General features: G+C 49.7%; 1 protein-coding gene across 1 annotated transcript in view; it reads right to left on the reverse strand.

Moving 5' to 3' along the window:
• The window catches only part of LOC135214387 (bromodomain adjacent to zinc finger domain protein 1A-like), a 35,986-nt gene that overhangs the window by 10,462 nt on the left and 4,147 nt on the right, over positions 1 to 21,377 (reverse strand). Inside the window, exons 5-12 of the mRNA XM_064248637.1 lie at positions 14,855 to 14,974; positions 14,266 to 14,603; positions 13,814 to 13,997; positions 13,493 to 13,670; positions 12,982 to 13,080; positions 12,453 to 12,645; positions 11,996 to 12,111; positions 11,692 to 11,857 (exon numbers count right to left, since the gene is read on the reverse strand). Coding sequence (XP_064104707.1) covers positions 11,692 to 11,857; positions 11,996 to 12,111; positions 12,453 to 12,645; positions 12,982 to 13,080; positions 13,493 to 13,670; positions 13,814 to 13,997; positions 14,266 to 14,603; positions 14,855 to 14,974 — 1,394 coding nt within the window. The remainder of the gene's footprint in view (positions 1 to 11,691; positions 11,858 to 11,995; positions 12,112 to 12,452; positions 12,646 to 12,981; positions 13,081 to 13,492; positions 13,671 to 13,813; positions 13,998 to 14,265; positions 14,604 to 14,854; positions 14,975 to 21,377) is intronic.

The raw sequence follows: 21,377 nt of genomic DNA on the forward strand, positions 1-21,377 counted from the left end.
GAACAGGGTCATTTAAGAGTGCCTATAAGGAGGAGGAAGGTAGAAGAATTATTACTGGAGGGTTGGAAGGGAAAGAATCCGAGGAAAATTAAGAACACAATGAAGAAATTACATTTACAGTTGGTCATGGAAGTGGAGATAAAATATGGAAGCTAAGAGGAAGCACAATGGAGTAATGGGTTAATCGAAAAAGAAAAAGAGGAAATAAGAAAGTTACTAACGGAACTGATTAAAATGTGAGGTTTGTAAAAAATACAAAGAAAACCAAACCCGCCAAACCGGTAGTAGGCTTTTCTTGGAGTAAAACGTTCAATGAGGTCGTAGCGATGGATGTGGGAGAGATAGAAAGAGAGAAAAGTTCTTGGTAATAGTGGATATGGCAACGAGATATTGTCAGGCCTGTTGGATAAAAGATAAGAAACCAGAAAAAACTATAATAAAGATACTTTTGAGTGCTGGTTTGCTATATTTGGAGCACCCTCCAAAATATTGTCAGATAATGGGGGAGAATTTCAAAATGAAAAAGTAAGGAGGATGGCAGAAAAATGGAATATTAAAGTATTTTAGCCACAGCATCAGAATCTCCGTGGAGCAACGGATTATGTGAAAGACCGTAGGCATGATCAAGGGAAGTGTAAGGAAGATGATGGAGGAAGAGGAAGTAGATTGGTCCCTAGCTTTGAAATGGGGTAGTGAGTGCTAGGAACTGTTTAATGAATAATGAGGTTTCTCTCCCCCAACCAATTAGTATTTGGAAAAAACCCTTCACTGCCTAACCTAATAGGAGAAGAAAGTTCTAGTCCTGCAAGCAGAGGAAAAAGGGATGGAAGAGGTTATGGTAAGGGACACACTGAATGCAATGCACAAGGCCAGAGAAGCATTTATAAAAAATGAGTCCTGTAATAAACAAAATAAGAATAGCGCTAAAACAAAAACATCAGAGAACATAAATTTGAAGAAGCAGTGGTAGGAGATGAGGTATTCTATAAGAGGGAAAATGAAAATGAATGGAGAGGACCTGCTCAGGTAGTGGGGAGTATCGGGGAAAACAATAATAGTCAAACATGGGGATTCTTTAGAGAAGTAGCTAGGATACATGTGACAAGGATTCAAACGACGATCACCAGATACAGAAGAGATATCGGCTAGAATAGATAAATCCCATGGGGTGAAAGGTAGGTCAGATGGCCCAAATGAAGGGAAAGTAGATTGGCTGGAAGGAGAGGAGATAATGGGTGAGAGAAGGAATGCAGACACAGAAGAGACTATAGAAAGAGAGGTGATAGAGGAAACAGTGGAAGATAACGGGCAAGTGGGTCAATAGAAAGCGAGTTAATGGAAGAGATACCAAAATTCAAAAAGGGAAATAGAGTTAGGGCTATAAACAATGATACAGGACAAGTAGAAGAATGGACTATTTTAGGTCTTGCAGGAAAAAGATCAAAGCCAAGCATGGGCTGATTCGTACAATATACGAGACTCACAGTCAGGTGACAAAGGGTGGTTAACTTGAGGGATTATAGTCAGGTAGAAAAAATTGAAGATGAAGAGGAGGTGTTGCTGGGATTTGAAAATAGAAGCATAATGGAAGCTAAAGAAAAAAAGAACTTCTAAGTTGGAGAGATAACCAGGTATATGAGGAGGTAAATGATGTTGGACAAAAAAGCTATATCTACAAGATGGATAGTAACTGAAAAAGATAAAAGGGGGGAAAGGATATGTAAAGCAAGATTGGTAGCTAGAGGGTTTGAAGAAGAAATGGCTGAATGGGAAAGGATGCTCCCACATGCAATGCTGAAATTTTAAAATTCTGTCTAACCATAATAAAGGTGAAAAATTGGAATTTGTTATACATTGGATGTCAAAACTGACATTTACAAGGTGACGAGATACAAAGAGAAGTGTACTTGAAGCCACCAAGGGAAGATGGTTGGAGGGGATTATTGGAAGTTGAAGAAAACAGTCTATGGGCTCAAGATGCAGCAAAAGCATGGTATTGTAAAGTGGTGAAAGTAGTGAAGGAGCTTCAAGGTGAGAGAAGTAGACTAGAACCTAATATATTCTTTTGGAAAAAGAACAATAAATTGGAAGGCATTTTGTGTACACACGTAGATGATTTTTGCTACGGAGGAACTGAAGGATTCTTAAAGGAAACGATTGGGAGATTGAAAGGGAAATTGCAAGTAGGAGAACAATGAGAGTAAAAGGTTCAAGTATATAGGAGTAGTAATAGAGCAGAAGGAGAATAGATTTTCCCTTAATCAGTGGCAGTATATAAATTCCATAAGAGAACCAGAGGCTAGAAGATATACGGGTAATAGAGTGCTAGAACAAAAAGAGTTAACAGAGTACAGATCAGTGGTAGGACAGCTGAAAACAATTGGGTATCACTACACACGATGCCAGAAATATCATATGATATTAGCGAATTAAGTAAAGCATTTAAAGAAGGAAGGCAACTCAGGATATGAAGAAACTTATTAAAATTGTGAGAAAAACTAAGAGCATGATGGGCGAAGTTACAATAAGTGAGATTGGAAGAAGAAAGGGTTTAGGGTTGGGAAGCACCTATGCGACGCTTCATTTGGAAACATAGAAGATGGCCATACTCAACTGGGGTTATATTATTTCTTTGACAGATGGGAAGAGGAGAAGTCCCATATGGTGGAAGTCTAGGAAATCCAGGAGAGTGCAAAATCCACCATTGAGGCTGAAGCCCTGAGTGTTGGGGAAGCTGTAGAAGGATTGATATATTTCAAGCATTTGTGGGAAGAGGTAGTAGGAGGGAGAAATTTAGAAGCCTTGGTTAACACTGATAGTAAAACACTAATGACCGCCATCAAATCGAGCACTGGTGTAAGTAGCAAGAGATTAAAAATAGATATTGCTGCAATAAGGGAAAACCATTGAATCCGGGGAAATAAAGGAGGTGAGATGGATAAAAGGAAAGGAGCAAGTGGCTGATGTATTAACTAAAGCAGGAGTTTCAGGGGAATGTATTAGAAATTATGTAGAGGGTAAAGAGTTGGAGGACGAAGGAAATTAAGAGGGGAATACTAGGTTAGGAAACAGTCGGAGGGAGGGAGAAAGAGATAAGTGTGATTATATATTGTATAATTGTTATGGGTATAGATAAGTGTGATTATATATTGTATAATTGTTATGGGTATTTATGCATTGTTGAAATATGGTGGGTGTCCTAATATCGAACAACATGTGGTAGATTCTAGAAGGTGTCTGTTGATGTATTTAAGTTGTGTTGTGACGTCATAGGCTGTGACGCATAGACAAGATGGCGTCGCAGGATGTAAACAATAACACGGGCAGTAGAAAGCACGTGTTGGTGGTGTGTGGTTGGTAGGGGAGAGCTCTCTGTCTGGTAGGAGTTGTTTTTTGGGTCGTAAGTCTTGTGTGGGCTGGTGTTTTAAGGTGATTTCTGGAGTGTACTGGAGTTGGAGAAAGCGTACAGGTGGGTAGATTATTCATTTTTATAGAGAAAGAAAGGAGTTAGGCTAGGCCAAAATTCAAATGGGCATCTCAGGAACAGCAGGCACAGCCAGCACAGCATCGGTAGGGACAGCCAGCGCAGCAACGGCAGGACAGCCAGCGCAGCAACTGGCAGGGACAGCCAGCGCAGCAACTGCATGGACAGTCAGCCCAGAATCGGCAGGTACGGCAGGCAGCACCGGAAAACACAGAAGTGGCGCAGCAGCCCAGCAACATCCTGGTTACCGGCGGCAGGTCCAGGGGCGAGCTCTAGGGCAGCGGAAGTGTGGTCGCTGCAGCGCGGCAACCACGAGCGGCGGCGGCACGCCCCCCTCTCCGGTACGGCGAACGGCACTTCACAGCGGCTGTAGGCAAGACTGTTACCACGTGAGGCGGAGTACACGGTTGAGGAGGGACGTCGTCACCTGGAGCTGGTCACCACTCCATGGGTGACCGCAGTAGGCCCAGACCAATAGAAACCGCAGCCCCTGGACACTAGCACGCCCTGCAAATGGAAGGACGAACCATACCTCACCAAAGTCCACCCTCGTGGCAGTAGCACCTGCGGAAATAACAGTAGTAGCGATTAGTGGGGGGAAGTCCCCTCGCGCGGGGGGGTGAGCCCTCTCCGAACGAGTGGAAGACCCCGAATAACAATTGTACATCGGGCACGAGCGCCCTCCCCCCCCGCGCTCGACGGATCGGTCGAGGAGAAGAACGCAGATAACCTCCCCCCCCCCAAGGGGAAGGACGGGCCATCTGTGGGAGCAGAGCGGGGGGGGGGGGGGGGGGGGTTGTTCTCGTTCCCCACCCCCGCACAGCACCCATGTACCCAACAATAATAATAAGAGCCCGAGAGCAATCGTGCCCTCGGCCCGAATGCAAGGGCATAAGGATCAATTCCCCCCTGACTGAGCGGAACTTGAACCAAATAAATATTGATGCAATCAATAATAAAAGGAATAAAATGAAAAAGAATCTTGCATTACGATTCACTTCACAATGAATAAGGGCTCGGATCGAGCGCATTTGCGCCCTCGGTACCGAGCGCAAGGGTAAAAGGATCCATTCCCGATTATGAATGGAAACCTTGATCCATAATGAATTGATGCAATCAAAATATATATGAAAATGAAAAAGAATACTGCGCTTGCGATTTCACTTCATACAAATAAAATGGGGAAGGATCAATTCCCGGGAAATAGCGGAAACATTGATCCAGTAAACAATGCAATCTCAATAAAATATGAAAAATGAAAAAGAACTGCACTTGCGATTTCACTTCATTCAAATAAAAAGGGGAAAGGATCAATTTTCCGGGTAAGCTCGGAACTGATCCAAAATGAGTATTGCTACGATCAAAATAATATATATGCAAAATGAAAAAGAATACTGTACTTGCGATTCCACTTCCATACAGAATAAGTTTTCGTGCCGAGCGCATTCGCTCGGCAACGAGCATACAGGTAAAAAAAAATATAAATGAAAAGAGCACTTACTTACGATTTTCATCTACACATTTCCAAACCAAAATTATACGCTCTCAGCGATGCGCTCTCCCGCCCTCGGCACCGAGCATACACAATACGAGGATCATTTCTGGGAAAATGAATTCCCGCACTTACGCCCTTCAGTCCCGGCACTCGGGTAAACGGAGGGCGTGGAGAAACCAAGATCCTTTAATTCACAATTGAATTCAATGGAAATAAATTATGAAATGATTGTACTTACAATTCAGTTTCACTAGATAAATAGAAAAAGAAAAACACAACCATGCGAAAGCAACGAGATATGAAGCGGGAGCAGAGGCGATGATACACGTCCACACGCCAGCAGGCCGAAAGCAAAAGTGATTTGTTTACCTCCCAGTCGCGCACGCGCGCTGTCGGACAAGCAGTTAACTACCGAACCCCTTGTTCGAAAGCTTACGACCTATCCAGCTGCCGCTAGTACCTTCTATTGTAAAAGGACCGAAGGTTTGTATGCCGTGTCGGAACGACTAACAAGCAAGAACTTGTTCCTATTGCAAGAGGCAATATAAAGTCAAGGGTTTGTCTCTTGTTGGCTTCCACTTCCCCCCCCCTTGTTGGGGGAAGTGGTGGATATTTGCTCCTATCCCTAATGAAAGGGATAGGATGGGGCTCAGTCGAGCAGCTCACCTGCATCATGTCCTGCTCCAATGTAGTGACGACCGCGTCCCTTTGCCCACAGGTAAAGGGGGAGAAAAAGATGGGGAAGAGAAGCCAGTCACACTATCATTCATTCATCCATTCATGCAGTCACACCAGGATGTGATGCTGTTCTGTCCGCTCGGGTGCTGGGTAAGCTACACAAGTGTTGAGCAGCCACCACGGGTCACAAGGAAAGTGTCCAAGGACCTGTGGGTTATATCCCGAAGGTAGGAGATGAAGGTGGTCTGGTTAGACCAGACCCCTGCCTTCAGGACCTGCGCCATGGAGAAGTTCTTGCGGAACGCAAGGGAAGGACCAATACCTCTGACTTCGTGGGCTCTCGGACGAAGGGTACGGACATCATCACTACCATCAGCTTCGTACGCCCTCCTGATCACCTCACATAGCCAGAAAGAAAGTGTTCTTGGATACTTCTTTCTTGGTCTTCCCGGTGCTAACGAAGAGGCGTCGACACTCAAGGCTGAGGTGCCGAGTTCTCTTCAGATAGCGCCGTAGCGCCCTCACAGGACAAAGCAGCATCTCATCTGTACCGATGTCGGTGAAGTCCATTAGGGAGGGGATTGTGAAAGACTCGAACCGGTCGTCAGGGACCGAAGGATTCTGAGTCTTAGCTACAAAGTTCGGGACGAAATAGAGTCACAGATCCCCATCCCCTGGTATGCTTGACGTTGAAGGAAAGACCATGAAGTTTCCCTACTCTCTTTGCTGATGCCAGGGCCAGCAAGAAGAAGGTCTTGAGGGTCAGATCCCTGTCTGACGACTCTCGGAGTGGCTCGAAGGCCCTTCGAGTCAGACTCATAAGGATGAGAGTCACAACCCACCCTGGGGGGCTGAGTTCCCCGGGTGGGCAAGACCTCTCAAAGCTTCTCATTAGCAAGGAGATCTCGAATGAATCCGAGATATCCACTCCCCTCAGTTTCAGGGCTGGGGTCAGGGCGGCTCTATAATCTTTGAGCTTGTCTCGGCGAAGAAATACGAGGAAATCCGCTACCTGCTGAATAGTGGCTCTGAGAGGAGAAAGACCACGTCTACAACACCAACCACAGAAGATGGCCCACTTCCCTGGTACACAGCTGCAGAGGACTGTCTGACATGCCCAGCCATCTCTGTTGCTGCTCGGCGAGAAAAGCCTCTCGCTCGCAAGAGATGGTAGATAACAGCCAGCCGTGAAGATGTAGAGACTGGACTGTCCGGTGGTACCGTTCTACGTGTGGCTGGAGAAGGTTGTGCCAAGGGGGAATATCTCTTGCTGCTTCTGCAAGCAGAGCCAGCAGGTCCGGATACCAAATGGCCTGGGGCCATGGGAGCCACCAGGACCATCCGGAGATTTGGGGTGGCCAGCACGCGGCTGATCACCTTGCGAATCAGGCAGAACGGGGGAAAGGCGTACGCAAAGAGGTTGTCCCACGGGAGTTGAAGAGCGTCCTCTGCAGCTGCCCATGGGTCCGGCACGGCTGAAAAGAAAACCTGAAGTTTTCTGTTGTGCCGGGTGGTGAACAGATCCATTTCTGGACACCCCCACAGGTTGAAGAGCCTTTCCGCCACGTCTGAGTGTAGGGACCTGATCCCGATGGCTGAGCTTGTCTGCTACTACATTCCTCTTGCCTGGATTGTAGTGGGCTGACAGCTCTACCGAGTGAGCCACGGCCCACTCGTGCACCTGCAGCGCTAACTGGTGCAACGGGAGGGACACTAGGCCCCCCTGTTTGTTGACGTATGCCACTACTGTGGTGTTGTCGCACATCAACACCACCGAGTGTCCCATAAGCGGTCCTGGAACTCTTGAAGAGTGAGGAACGCTGCCTTGAGCTCCAGACATTGATGTGAAGGTGCTTGTCGTGATGGTCCCACACTCCTGCAGTCAGCAACTCCTCCAGGTGTGCGCCCCATCCCTCGGTGGACGCGTCTGAAAACAGCAACATCTCCGAAGAGAGAGAGAGAGAGAGAGAGAGAGAGAGAGAGAGAGAGAGAGAGAGAGAGAGAGAGAGGCACTACTCTTAAGAGGTTCCTGTCGTCCAGCCACCAGGCTAGGTCCTGCCTCACCTCCAGTGTCCGGGACACTAGGAAGTTTGGGGGATCCGTTGCCTGTGACCAACTCTCCTTTAGTCTCCACTGAAGAGACCGCAGGTGAAGACGCCCGTGAGGGACTAACTTCTCGAGTGAACACTCGCGTGAACACCTGTGAGGCGGTTGAGAGACTGAAGCAAGCGGAGGTACTTCCTGGAGGATTCATGGACGGGTATCTGGAAATACGCGTCCTTCAAATCCACTGAAAGCATGAAATCGTTCTCCCTGATAGAGTCTAGCACGGAACGTGCGGTCTCCATCGTGAACCGAGACTGGTGAATGAATTGGTTCAGGGGAGAGATCTATCACCTTGCGCCAGCCCCCCGAAGACTTCTCCACCAGGAAAAGACGGCTGTAGAAGCCTGGTAACCGATCCCTGACGATCTCCACAGCTCCCTTGCTCAGCATGACTTGAACTTCCTGAAGATGGACCGGGTTGGAGCTGAGGGGTGGCCGAGACTCGAAGGGTAGTAGATACCCCTCCCGAAGGACGTCTACTATCCAGATCTCCGCTCTGTAGCGCTACCATGTTGCCCAATAGCTCGCCAGGCACACTCCCCACTTCTGGCAGCAGGTGAGGGGGAATGCCGTCCCTAGCATTTCCCGCCTCTCTTCGACTTCTTCCCGGCTCCTCCTCGTGGAAAGGAGGGCTGGGAGGGGGGCTGATTGCGACCGCCCCTGGCAGAAGTCGAAGGCAATCTTTCCACGGGGCTTCGACGATGCGATTGTCTTAGCAGCCGAGAAAGTGCTAACCAAGCTCTTGGGTTTGGCCGCAGTCGATCGAGGCTGCCCAGAAGCCTTCGAGACGCCCAGCCGCCCTGGACACTCGGGTGAAGACTGCGTTCCTACGCCGAAGTACCAGGTTGGCCCACAGGTTTGCCGTCTGGTGGGCAAGGTAGGAGGTGGGCTCTACCTCCAGACTGGCATAGCCTCCCGAAAGCCGGGTCACCTTCAGGAGTGATATTTCCCGAGGAGGCCGCAACCTTGGACACTGTGAGGGACCACAGGTCCAGCCAGGAGACTGCCTGGAAAGCCGCCATGGCAGTGGATTCCAGTGCAAGTGCCACTTGTTGCGAGAACCACAAGTTCTCCGACAGGAGCTGCTGCAGAGACACCCCCGGAGTTAGCCTAGCTAGCTCCGGGTTAACCTGTTTGGGCGGCATCGGATCCTCTGAAGGCACGTAGAACTTCCTCTGTCGTAGTAGAGGCGGGGGAAGTGGCATGGATGATCTACTGGACCGTAGAGAACCCTCTTGTACGGAGACAAGCGAGTCCACCTGGCCCAGCACCGAGTCGGCCAGCTCTGATCACGGCAGACCCACCGTCGTCTTGGGTTCCTTCTTAGAACCCCAGAACGACTCGAGACGGGACGTGGGTTCAGAAGGTGGGAGTGGCAATCCTTCCCCGAGGTCTTGTACTGACGAATCAACGCAATAACCTCTGGATCTCGTGAGTGACTGCGTCTTGAGGAGTTGGACTGTCAAGCCCCTCCAGCAAGAACTCCTCTCGAGACCCTCCTCCTTCAGAAGGAGGAACAGCGACAGACCCCTCCTGGTCTCCTCCTGACTGGCTCGTAGGGCGTTGTGGCGGGACCGTGAGGAGCGCGCCCCTCATGATTGCTCAGTGTCGCCTCGCCCTTCCTGGTGTAGCCCGAGGAAGTTGAAGAAACTGGAGAGGAAGACCTGATGCTCCCCCCTCGCTTACTGGCAGAACCGGTGTGCTTGGGGGGGCTGCAGGCGATCGCCAACCCGCAGTGGCGATCGAGCTGCAGGCCTGGTTGTGCAGCTCTCCTGGGGAGAGTGGCTGGACTGAGAATAACGGCTTCGGTCCCGTGCGTCAGAGGAGCTGCTGCTGGTCTCCCTATCCCTGTCCTCACGGCGCATCGAACCACTGGAACCAGCAGGGGCTGGTTCCTGCAATCGAGGGGACCTCTTCCCAGCCTCAGCCTGTGGCCGGTCTGGGACCATCACGTCAACCCTGGTAGCCTGCGGCTCGCTATGAGAGCGATCGCTGGCCTGGCGAGCCACTGGAGCAGGAGGACCAGCGGAAGAACCCCCGTCCCACCGGAGTGAGACGGGCCCTTAGAAGTTCCTGAAGGAGACTTCTTAGGGGGGGAGAAGGCAGCCTACTTCTTCCTCGGCTTGGAAGCCTTGGAAGTCGAAGGGGAAGAGGCGGCAGCAGGCGATGACGACACCTTCCTCTTCAGCTCCCTAAGGATAGACATCGGGTCCTCCATCCAGGCTGGAGCCGGGGCTATTGCCGAAGCAACATGGCCTGGCTGCACCTGTCCGGAAGGACCCGCGACTGGGGCAGCAACACCATGGGCAGGAACGACGTCGGCAGGGGCTGGCTCAGGCACGGCAGGTACGGCAGGAGACGCGGCAGCAGCCAGCGACATCCTGGGTACCAGTGGCAGATCCAGGGGTGAACTCTTAGGGCACCGAAGTCAGGGGCTGGGGCGAAAGCGATGAATCCGGGTGGGGGAGGCACGCCCCTCCTCGGAAAGCCAGCAATCGGAGCCTGCACAGCAGCCAAAGAGTCACCGAAGCCACATGCTGAGTGTAGACCAGGTGAGGAGGGGCGGCATACCCTGGGGTCGAGACGGTGGTGGTGGTGGTGGTCACTGGTCCATGGGTGACTAGAGCAGCACCTGCCAGATGATGCAGCAGCCCCTGAACGCTCGGTGTGCCCTGGAGACCCAGCGAGAACCATACCTGGCCTAGGTTGTCGCCCGCAGCAGGAGCACCTGAGGGGGGCGAGCCCCACCCCGAGCGAACGGAAGACCCCAAATACAGCTGTACGTTGGGGTATCTCACTCCCTCCTCTACGCTCGACGGATCGGGCAAAGAGAAGGAAAGAGAAACCCCCCCCCCAAGGGGAAGGAGCCATACGCGGGAGCTGAGCTGGCGGCAGGAAGGAAGTAAACGTGTGTGTGACCAAGGGAGTCACCGGAGAGCTTTCCGAGGACTCCTTGGCAGGCTTACGTCGCTTCCTCCTACCTTCATAAAGCACCCACTGCTCCTCTGACCATGAAATACACACATCACAGGGCTCGGTCCGAGAGCATTCACGCCCCCGGCACCGAGCACATAATAAATGGGGATCCACCTCAGGGAAGGAGCGGAAGACCCCACACTTACGGCCCTCCACACCAGGGCAAACTCTGCGGCTGATGGGGGGCGCGGGGATAGCTCCGATTCAAGGGGATCCATATAAAAATAAATGACAAAAATAGAAAGTACACGTACTTACAGTTATTCTTGCACACACAAACAAACCAAGTTTGAGAATAAACGCAAAGCATATGACAAAGAAGCGGGCAGAGATATGTAGAACACGTCAATCCACCAACGCGGCTGAAAGCTAAGTGGTTCTTCACCTCCCAGTCGTGCGGTGCGCGCACTGTCGGACAAGCAGTTAACTACCGAACTCCCTTGTTTGAAGCTTACAGCCGTTCCAGCTGCCGCTAGTTACCTTCCTATTGTAAAGGACCGATGGTTTGTATTCGTACCGGTACAAATGCCTGCACCTACAAATCCAGATTCAGAAAGGTAAACACCCTAAAGTTATTCCATGCAAGTAGCAATGCTCTAGTTTATAATAGACAAAAATCTCTTAAATCACAACAATATTCATGTGTGAGCATCTCTCTGCATTTGAGGCTGCAAAACATTCCCAAATTATGGCACACTTCCACATGGAGAGAAAAGAAAACAAAACTATAAACAAATATCAGCCCACTGAAAACTATAAAACCCAAGATCTTAATAACAAAAGAAAAGTGTACTTAGAGCATACTAAAGTTCATACTTTAAACTAAGACAGTGGAAGACCTTGACTTTGAGGCCACGGCAGAGACCATGATTTGAGAACACTTAACTTATAAGGTCATTACCATGCATAAGCAATGACAAATGGTACTTATTCAAAACTCCATAGTGCCTACTTGGCAGCGTTTATCTCCCGCTCCTTTTTGATTTGAGCCAGCTGATCAAGACGCAATTTATTCTTCATTTCCTTAAGCTTCTCAATGTTGTCATCAATGATGTCTCTTGCAGAGGCGTAAGTTAAAATTTGCCCGATTAGGACATTCAGTATCTTTAGCTTATCAACTGAAGGGGAAAAAAAAAAAAAAGATCATTGTTGATGCATATACTTTTGAGCATAAAATGTTCATTATTTCTGGAGAAAAGCTTCAATATAGATATTTCATTAACGATCAAAACATTTCTAATCTTAGCATCACATACCTAATGGGATATCAAAGATGGTGTGAGTGGTGAGTGACTTCAGGATCTCAGGTTCTTGGAGTTTGAACAGCAAACCTGGGTCGTCAGTACTCTTGTATCCGCCACGATTCAAAATCCTAAATCAAGTGGAAAGCAGATTTGGCATTAGTATCTTCTGGTAACTAATAAAGACATAGTACAGCCTACACTTCTGCATTTTTCATATGAATTTATTCAACTCCTAGGGTTTCAAGCCTAAACTTATTGTACTTTGCACAAAGATTAAATTTAATAGATTTAAAAATATTTTTGATCAACTGATAAGTACATAAAATCTCTGGTAAAATGATGTGTTACAGCACGGTTTCCTGCATTCTAGATGTACAATACTTAACCATGCTCTGCTTTGAATATTTTTTAATTTAACATAAAAACCAACCACAAAATAATCAAATCATATGAAATAAACATACACTACCTCCACTGAGCATTAGCAACATTAGTAGCTCCCGAGGCCAACAAGTGTAACCGTAAAACCTCTGTCAGAGTGAATGCATCCAGTGGAACTTTTTGAAGGGGGACACCATAATACTGCTGACTCCAAGTTGCAGCTACATTTGCCATGCGAACAGCTTCCTGAATGGTTATGTCTGTGGTGTCTGTTTCCATCACTAGAGGGGGGAAGACAGAAAAATATAAGCTCTGGTTAGTTCAACTTTGTGTGGACCAAACTTGAAGATATTCAAAAGATTTGGCTACACGATTGTTTTTCAATTTCAGGTTGACACATCTACTGGGTCTCTGTCTCCAGATAGAAGAGGTTATGAAGTCACAGCTCTTATCTTTGGTGTCCTTGCATGCATAACGAACAGCTTTTATGAAGGGTGCAAACACTAACGTCACCAACCAAGGAAACAAACCGGTAGTTGCATTCTCAAGGCCAGAAAAATAAGTATGTGCTAAGTGAGGACTATGAATACTTGAGAGTCTAAAAAACTTAAACTTACCTTCTTCAGTGGTTGTGTCTGCTTCAACTTCATCATCCTCTTCTTCTTGCAGGGTGAAAATGGATTGCAACAACAGCTGAAACACATCATTCAGCACACCTAATGGGAAAATTGGTGTTTACTTTTAACATATTTAGCATGATTTTGATGTTAGGATTAGAAGGAAAATGTCTTTACTTTTTGTATGCTAGAACAAAAAACCAAGCCTAATTGGTAGAGAAATTAAAGAACAACATTTTACTATTTCATATTGAAGCAAGCCTAAAATGGTTGAACATTTGCTTTTGAGGTAAATACCATCCTTTCATTTAATTGATACTTATCATCTTACCATGAAGAAACAAATGAAAGATCACCTTCACACACTAACACAATTTTGTGTCTTGGAACTTACTTAAACATAGTTTGTAGAGCATGAGTATGCTTTACATTGAAATCATATTTGATGACAATAAAAACTTTTTCATTTAAATTTTAACATTTTCCCGTGCCAAAACAGTAGTATACTAACCTGCTACCTCTTTTTCAACAAGAGCATGTTCCAACATGTCAAATGTTATACCCTGTGGATACACATCTTTCAGTTCGAGCAAGTCTGTGAAGACATTCACGAACTCAAGAACCATCATGAACTCGCTGAACAGGCTGTCCGGTATGCGGCACTGCACAGGTGTTGGTTTCGGGAGGTCCTGTTACAAAGACAGATGTTAACCAGCAACTGGAGACTTGATAATACAAGGCTTACTTATATTCCAAAAGCACTACACCATGGAATCCAATGACTGACAATATTTGCATATGACTGATATATAAAACAATCTCAGATCCCTACTTTATGATCCTCGCAGTCCAAGTCATCTCGGGGCTTCCTCCATTCCTTTATGTATTCACTTTGAAGGCGTTTATGTTCTTTCTTCACTTCCTTTTCTCTTCGCTTCTCCTCTTTCTCTTTCTCCATCTTCTGTTTAAGTTCTTCTCTCTTTTCTGCTTTTATTCCTTCCTTCATTTCTTTGAGCCTATAATAAAGAAATCATTAAGAATCTGAAAACCTGTTAGATAATTATCACCTTTGCCAAATTTCTTTCATATAATTACACAAGACATAATTATTTACATGCATCAATGTGTGTTTATTAGGCCATATATCTGGAACTCTGGATCAGTTTACCTTCTGTATTCCCCTGACCTATGCAGATCCTAAGGGAATATTTGTCAGAATTCTAAGAGGCAAGAGAAAAGGCTATTGATCCTAGGCAAGTTCAAAAATCAACACATCGCTCTTACATTTTCTTTCTCTGTTCCTTTTCTTCGTCCAGCAATTTTTTTCTTAACTCTCTTTCTTCTTCGGAGAGAGGCTGACGACCAGGCTTTCTCTTGACTTCCCCATTCTTCTCCCGCGTTTCTTTCTTCATTCTCTTCTTCTCTTCCTTGAGCATCTTTTTCTCCTCCTTCAGTTTCTTCTTCTTCTCTTCTCGCTCTTCCTTCTTCCTGGCATTATTCGGAGAGGCCCCGAGTGACGCAGGGAGTTTCTTCGACTTTGTCTCCTGGAACTTTGGAGGATTACCCAAGAAGATATCGGAATACTGGGTGTTCTCCAAATCGTATTTTTTAATAACTTTATCCTGTAAAATGAAAGTCACTCAATGGCAATTTTTTTTTACATTAACTGCATTTTAATAAACAAATGAATTCAGCCAAATTAATCATATTCTTCACAGAATACAAGCCTAACACCTACGTATTCCACAAGTTGTACGCATATGACTTTCCATTCAATACAGTATTATCAAGAATATATAATCTGTCAACAGAGTTTCCGACATAATGAAACTCCACAAACTACTAACTAGCACATTAAACATGGATTCTTCACCTTAAGGCACCAAAAGCCTGCAGGAGATAACTGGACAACTTGCTTAAGAAATAATTTGCACTTTTCTCTTGTCAAGACACCTTTGTTACGTCGAATTTGCTCCCAAGTGACGATGTGTTTCTGGAAAGTAAATGGAATAATCTAATTCAGGATAACCACAAACTAACAAAATCTACTCATAATATTCAATTTAGATTTACCTTTGAAATACATCATTCCCAAAAATTAACAAAATACCATCATAATATCATTGATTAATAAATAAGTCTATAGTCTGTCCAGAATGTCATGAAACATCGAGTAGGTTTCCGACGTTGCCGCTTTGCGCCAATTTCATTCATTAAATCTCACTTAAGGCAAAAAAAAACAGTGTAGATTTGGCATACACTTTGCCACATCTCTCTCTGTCTCAGGTCAGGAAGGTTAAGTAGCTTATCACTTTGATTCTAATACCCAAGCGTGACGGTTTAAGATGGAAGGCTCCCCACTGCAGCAAGTAAGTGCTCAGACACGAGAAGTCATATTCAATGTCCACGAGTACCTCAAATTATATAAAGAATAAAAGTTAAAGCTTTATGTGTAATAAAGCTCGAAAACATTTAGTATATTAAGATTCCAGTATTGTACTGAACTAGATTGATCGTAGGGTACGGAACGTTAAAATGACAATTTGTCCAAAATTGCATTTTTCCTAACTATACAAACCTGAGGTCCTTTTACAATAGGAAGGTACTAGCGGCAGCTGGATAGGTCGTAAGCTTTCGAACAAGGGGTTCGGTAGTTAACTGCTTGTCCGACAGGCGCGCGCGCGCGACTGGGAGGTAAACAAATCACTTTTGCTTTTGGCCCAAGCAAAAACTGCAGAGTGAGGGGTGGCATGAGGTGGGGCTATGTGTAAAAGGACCTCAGGTTTGTATAGTTAGGAAAAATGCAATTTTGGACAAATTGTCATTTGTTCCGACACGGCATACAAACCTTCGGTCCTTTTACAATAGGAAGACTCACTTCTTGGTGGGAGGAATCTGAGTCTTTTGTGAACAGACTGGTGTTCGCCCAACCTTGGAAGCCTCCCTGGTCGTAAGAGCGAGGGAGGGAGGGATCCAAGCCTCTGTCCGATTGATCGGGGTGTGCACCGCAGGATCAATGGTCAGACCTCTGGACCGAGTACTAAGAGAGAGGCAAGCGTATCTCTTCGTACCAGCAATGTAAGAACTTGTTCCTGTACAGGAGCAAATATAAAGTCATGGGTTTGACTCTTGTAGGCATCCACTTCCCCCCCTTGTAGAAGGAAGTGGTGGATATTCTGCTCCTATCCCTAGTGAAAGGGATAGGATGGGGCTCTGTCATATAGCTCACCTGCATCTCGTCCTCATCCAGCGTAGTGACGACCGTGGCCCTCTGCCCACAGGTAGAGGAGGAGGAAAAGACGGGAAGAGGGAGCCAGTCACTCACTCATTCACACATCCATCCACACAGTCACACCAGGACTCGATGCTGTTTCAGCCTGCGAGGGTCTAGGTTAGCTACACAACTTGTTGAGCAGCCACCACGGGTCCCAAGGAAAAGGTATCCAAGGACCTGTGGGCAATATCCCGAAGGTAGAAGGACGTAAAGGTAGTCTGGTTAGACCAGACCCCTGCCTTCAGGACCTGCGCCACGGAGAAGTTCTTACGAAACGCCAACGAGGGGCCAATACTTCTGACTTCGTGAGCTCTCGGACGGGACGTACGGATGTCGTCACTACCATCAGCTTCATACGCCCTCCTGATGACCTCACGCAGCCAGAATGAAAGAGTGTTCTTGGATACTTCTTTCTTGGTGACCCCGGTGCTAACGAACGAGGCGTCGACACTCAGGCCTGAGGTGTCGAGTTCTCTTCAGATAGCGCCGTAGCGCCCTCACAGGACAAAGCAGCATCTCATCCGCATCATTATCGGTGAAGTCCATTAGGGAGGGAATCGTGAATGACTCGAACCTGTCGTCAGGGATCGACGGTTTCTGAGTCTTCGCAACGAAGTTCGGGACGAAATCGAGCGTCACGGATCCCCATCCCCTGGAGTGTCGTACATCATAGGAAAGACCATGAAGTTCCCCTACTCTCTTCGCCGATGCCAGGGCCAGCAAGAAGAGGGTCTTGAGGGTCAGATCCCTGTCTGACGACTCTCGGAGTGGCTCGAACGGCGTTCGAGTCAGACTCCTAAGTACGAGAGTCACATCCCACGCAGGGGGCCTCAGTTCCCTGGGTGGGCAAGACCTTTCGAAGCTCCTCATAAGCAAGGAGATCTCGAACGAGTTCGAGATGTCCAATCCCCTCAGTTTCAGGACGAGCGCCAAGGCGGCTCTGTATCCTTTGACTGTGGGGACTGAGAGGAGCTTCTCTCGGCGGGAAGAAAAACGAGGAAATCCGCTACCTGCTGAAGAGTGGCTCTGAGAGGAGATAGACCCCGTCTACGACACCAACCACAGAAGACGGCCCACTTCCCCTGGTACACAGCTGCAGAGGACTGACGGACGTTTCCAGCCATCTCTGTTGCTGCGCTACGAGAAAAGCCTCTCGTTCGCAAGAGATGGTGGATAACAGCCAGCCGTGAAGACGTAGGGACTGGACTGCTCGGTGGTACCGCTCGACGTGTGGCTGGGCGAGAAGGTTGTGCCAAGGGGGAATCTCTCTCGGTTCTCCTGCGAGAAGAGCCAGCAGGTCCGGATACCAAATGGCCTGTGGCCATTTGGGAGCCACCAGGATCATCCTGAGATTCGGGGTGACCAGTGCTCGACTGATCACCTTGCGAATCAGGCTGAACGGGGGAAAAGCATAGACGAAGAGGTTGTCCCACGGGTGTTGAAGAGCGTCCTCTGCAGCTGCCCATGGGTCCGGCACGGCCGAGAAGAACACCTGGAGCTTCCTGTTGTGCCGGGTGGCGAACAGATCCACGACTGGTCGCCCCCACAGGTCGAAGAGCCTTTCCGCCACGTCCTGGTGTAGAGACCATTCGGTCCCTATCACCTGATCCCGACGGCTGAGCGTGTCTGCTACTACGTTCCTCTTCCCTGGAATGTAGCGTACCGACAGCTCTATTGAGTGTGCCTCGGCCCACTCGTGCACCTGCCGAGTCAACTGGTACAACGGGAGAGACACTAGGCCCCCCTGTTTGTTGACGTAGGCCACCACCGTGGTGTTGTCGCACATCAACACCACTGAGTGTCCCATCAAGCGGTCCTGGAACTCTTGGAGAGCGAGGAACGCTGCCTTGAGTTCCAGTACATTGATGTGAAGGTGCTTGTCGTTCTCGTCCCACACTCCTGAAGTCAGCAACTCCTCCAGGTGTGAGCCCCATCCCTCGGTCGATGCGTCTGAGAACAGCTGCATGTCCGGGGGGGGAGTGCGCAGAGGCACTCCTCTTAAGAGGTTCCTGTCGTCCAGCCACCAGGCTAGGTCCTGCCTCACCTCCTGTGTCAGTGACACTGGAAAGCTTGGGGGATCCGTCGCCTGTGACCAACTCTCCTTTAGTCTCCACTGAAGAGACCGCAGGTGAAGACGCCCGTGAGGGACTAACTTCTCGAGTGACGACAGGTGTCCGATCACGACTTGCCATCGCTGAGCTACCTGGTCCTGCCGAGACAGGAACTGGTTGGCTGCCTCCCTGAATCTGCTGATCCGCGAGTCTGCGGGGAAGACTCGCCCTGCTACCGTGTCGATCAGCATACCCAGGTACTTCATCCTCTGCTTGGGCTCGAGATCGGACTTTTCGAAGTTCACAACGATCCCCAGATCGCGACAGAACTCGAGCAGTCGATCCCTGTCCTGTAGCAACTGCGAGCGGGAGCTCGCCAGGACTAACCAATCGTCGAGATACCTCATCAGACGTATCCCGTGCGAATGGGCCCAAGCAGACACCAGAGTGAACACTCGCGTGAACACCTGTGGGGCGGTTGAGAGACCGAAGCAAAGTGCCCTGAACTGGTACACCGTCCCGTCGAGGATGAAGCGGAGGTACTTTCTGGAGGACTGATGAATGGGTATTTGGAAATACGCATCCTTCAAGTCCACTGAAAGCATGAAATCGTTCTCTGATGGAGTCGAGCACTGAGCGTGCCGTCTCCATCGTGAACCGGGTCTGGCGAACAAACCGGTTCAGGGGAGAGAGATCTATCACCGGGCGCCAGCCTCCCGTAGACTTTTCCACCAGGAAGAGTCGACTGTAAAAGCCCGGTGACTGATCCGTGACGATTTCTACAGCTCTCTTGCTCAGCATGGTCTTGATCTCCTGTCTCAATGCTACGTCCTTCGATGACCCTGGAACGTACGACTGCTGTTGGACCGGGTTGGAGGTGAGGGGTGGCCGAGATTCGAAGGGTAATAGATATCCCTCCCGAAGGACATCTACAATCCAGGTCTCGGCGCCGTAGCGCTGCCAAGTTGCCCAATGGCTGGCCAGGCACCCCCCCACTTCCGGCAGCAGGTGAGGGGGAACGCCGTCCCTAGCGTTTCCCCCTTTCTTCGACTTCTTCCCAGAGCCTCCACGGGAGGAGGAGGGCTGGGAGGAGGGCTGGTTACGGCTCCCCTTGGTAGAAGTCGAAGAAGACAGAGTCTTTCCCCCCCCCGGGGCTTCGACGCAGCTACCGTCTTAGCCACCGAGGAAGCGCTAGCCGAGCTCTTAGACTTGGCCGCAGTCCGAGGCTGCCCAGAAGCCTTCGAGACTGCCTGGTGAACCAGACGGTCACTGTCGTCAGTGCGCCGTCTGTCCACCGCAGCGTCCACCATCTCTCCTGGGAAGAGAGACGTGGAACTCCGTAAAGGTCCGTTGCGAAGTCCCAACGCCGCTTCACGCCCGGCCGCCCTGGAAACCCGAGTAAGGACAGCGTCCCTTCGTCGGAGAACCAGGTTGGCCCACAGGTTCACCGTCTGGTGGGCAAGGAAGGAGATGGCTCTTCCTCCAGACTGGCAAAGTCTCCTGAAGGCCGAGTCATCTTCGGGAGAAATTCCCCCGGAGTTGGCTGCGACCTTAGATACTGTGAGGGACCACAGATCTAGCCAGGAGACGGCCTGGAAAGCTGCCATGGCGGTAGATTCCAGGCCGAGTGCCTCTTGGCTGCGAGAACCACAGGTTCTCGGACAGGAGCTGCTGCAGAGACACACCCGGAGTCAGCCTGGCTAACTCCGGGTTCACCTGTTTGGGCGGCATCGGGTCTTCAGATGGCACGTAAAAACGCCGCTGTCGCAGCAGAGGAGGTGGAAGCAGCTTGCTCGACCTGCCAGACTTGAGCGAACCGTCTTGTCCGGAGACAAGCGATTCAACCTGGTCCAGCACTGAGTCCGCAAGCTCAGAACGCGGCAAACCCACCGTCGGTCTGGGTTCCCTCTTCGGGCCCCAGAACGACTCGAGCCGGGACGTGGGCTCGGATGGTGGGAGCGGCGATCCTTCCGCGAGGTCGTTGTGCTGACGAATCAGCGCAATAACCTCGGCAAAGTTCCTCTGGATCTCAGGAGTGACTGCATCCTGCGGAGTCGGACCGTCCAGTCCCTCAAACAGGAGCATCTCCTGAGACCCTCCTCCCTCAAGGGGAGGAACAGCGACAGACCCCTCTCGGTCTCCTCCAACCACCTGTGCGTACGACCTGGCTGGCCCGAGAACCGTGCCTGGTACGTACGACGACGTGGTGGGATCCTGAGGGGCGCACCCCTCACGATCACTCCTCAATACCTCGCCCCTCCCGGTGTAACCCAACCGAGGAGGTTGAAGGTATGGGAGAGGCAGACCTGACGCTCCCTCCTCGCTCGCTGGCAGAACCAGCGGGTTTGGAAAGGACTGCAGGCGATCGCCAACCCGCGGTGGCGATCGAGCTGCAGACCTAGTCGAGCCGTCTCGCTGTGGAGAACGGCTGGACCGAGAACAGCGGCCCCGGTCTCGTGTGTCAGAGGAGCTGGTGCTGGTCGCCGTACCCGATCGCTCTCTGTGAGAGTGACGGTCAGGCGACCGGCGAGCTCCACTGTCACGGTGAGATCGGTGCGTATCCTCACGGTGTGTATCCTCACGGTGCGTCAGTTCGCTGGTACCAGCCGTGGCTGGTGCCGGCGAACGGGGGACCTCTTCCCAGCCTCAGCCCGTGGCCGGTCATGGACCGTCACGTCCGCCGGGTAGCCAGCTGCTCGCCGCCGCGAGAGCGAGAGCTGGTCTGGTGAGAGTCGCGTGAGCGGCTGTCACCAGTCTTCCGCTCCGTGCCGTGAACCTGACGCTGAGCGGACTCAGAGGTCTGGTTCTTGGCTGTACGGCCGCTGTTAGGCGACCGTACACTCGGTACCTCTCGCGAACGAGAGGCCGAGACGGACCCTGCTGCTGTGGCCGAACCACTGACAGCAGGTGAGGAAGTGCCGGTGTTAGCCGGCACTCCTCTGGTCCCCGTAGTCTTCTTCCTTGCGGAAGAAGAGACGGGTCCTGCCCCCGAAGGAGCAGGGTGACCAGCGGAAGAACCCCCCGTCTCACCAGAGCGAGACGGGCCCTTAGAAGTTCCCGAAGGAGACTTC

Source organism: Macrobrachium nipponense, chromosome 45 (assembly GCF_015104395.2).
Source record: "Macrobrachium nipponense isolate FS-2020 chromosome 45, ASM1510439v2, whole genome shotgun sequence".
Taxonomy (NCBI): domain Eukaryota; kingdom Metazoa; phylum Arthropoda; class Malacostraca; order Decapoda; family Palaemonidae; genus Macrobrachium; species Macrobrachium nipponense.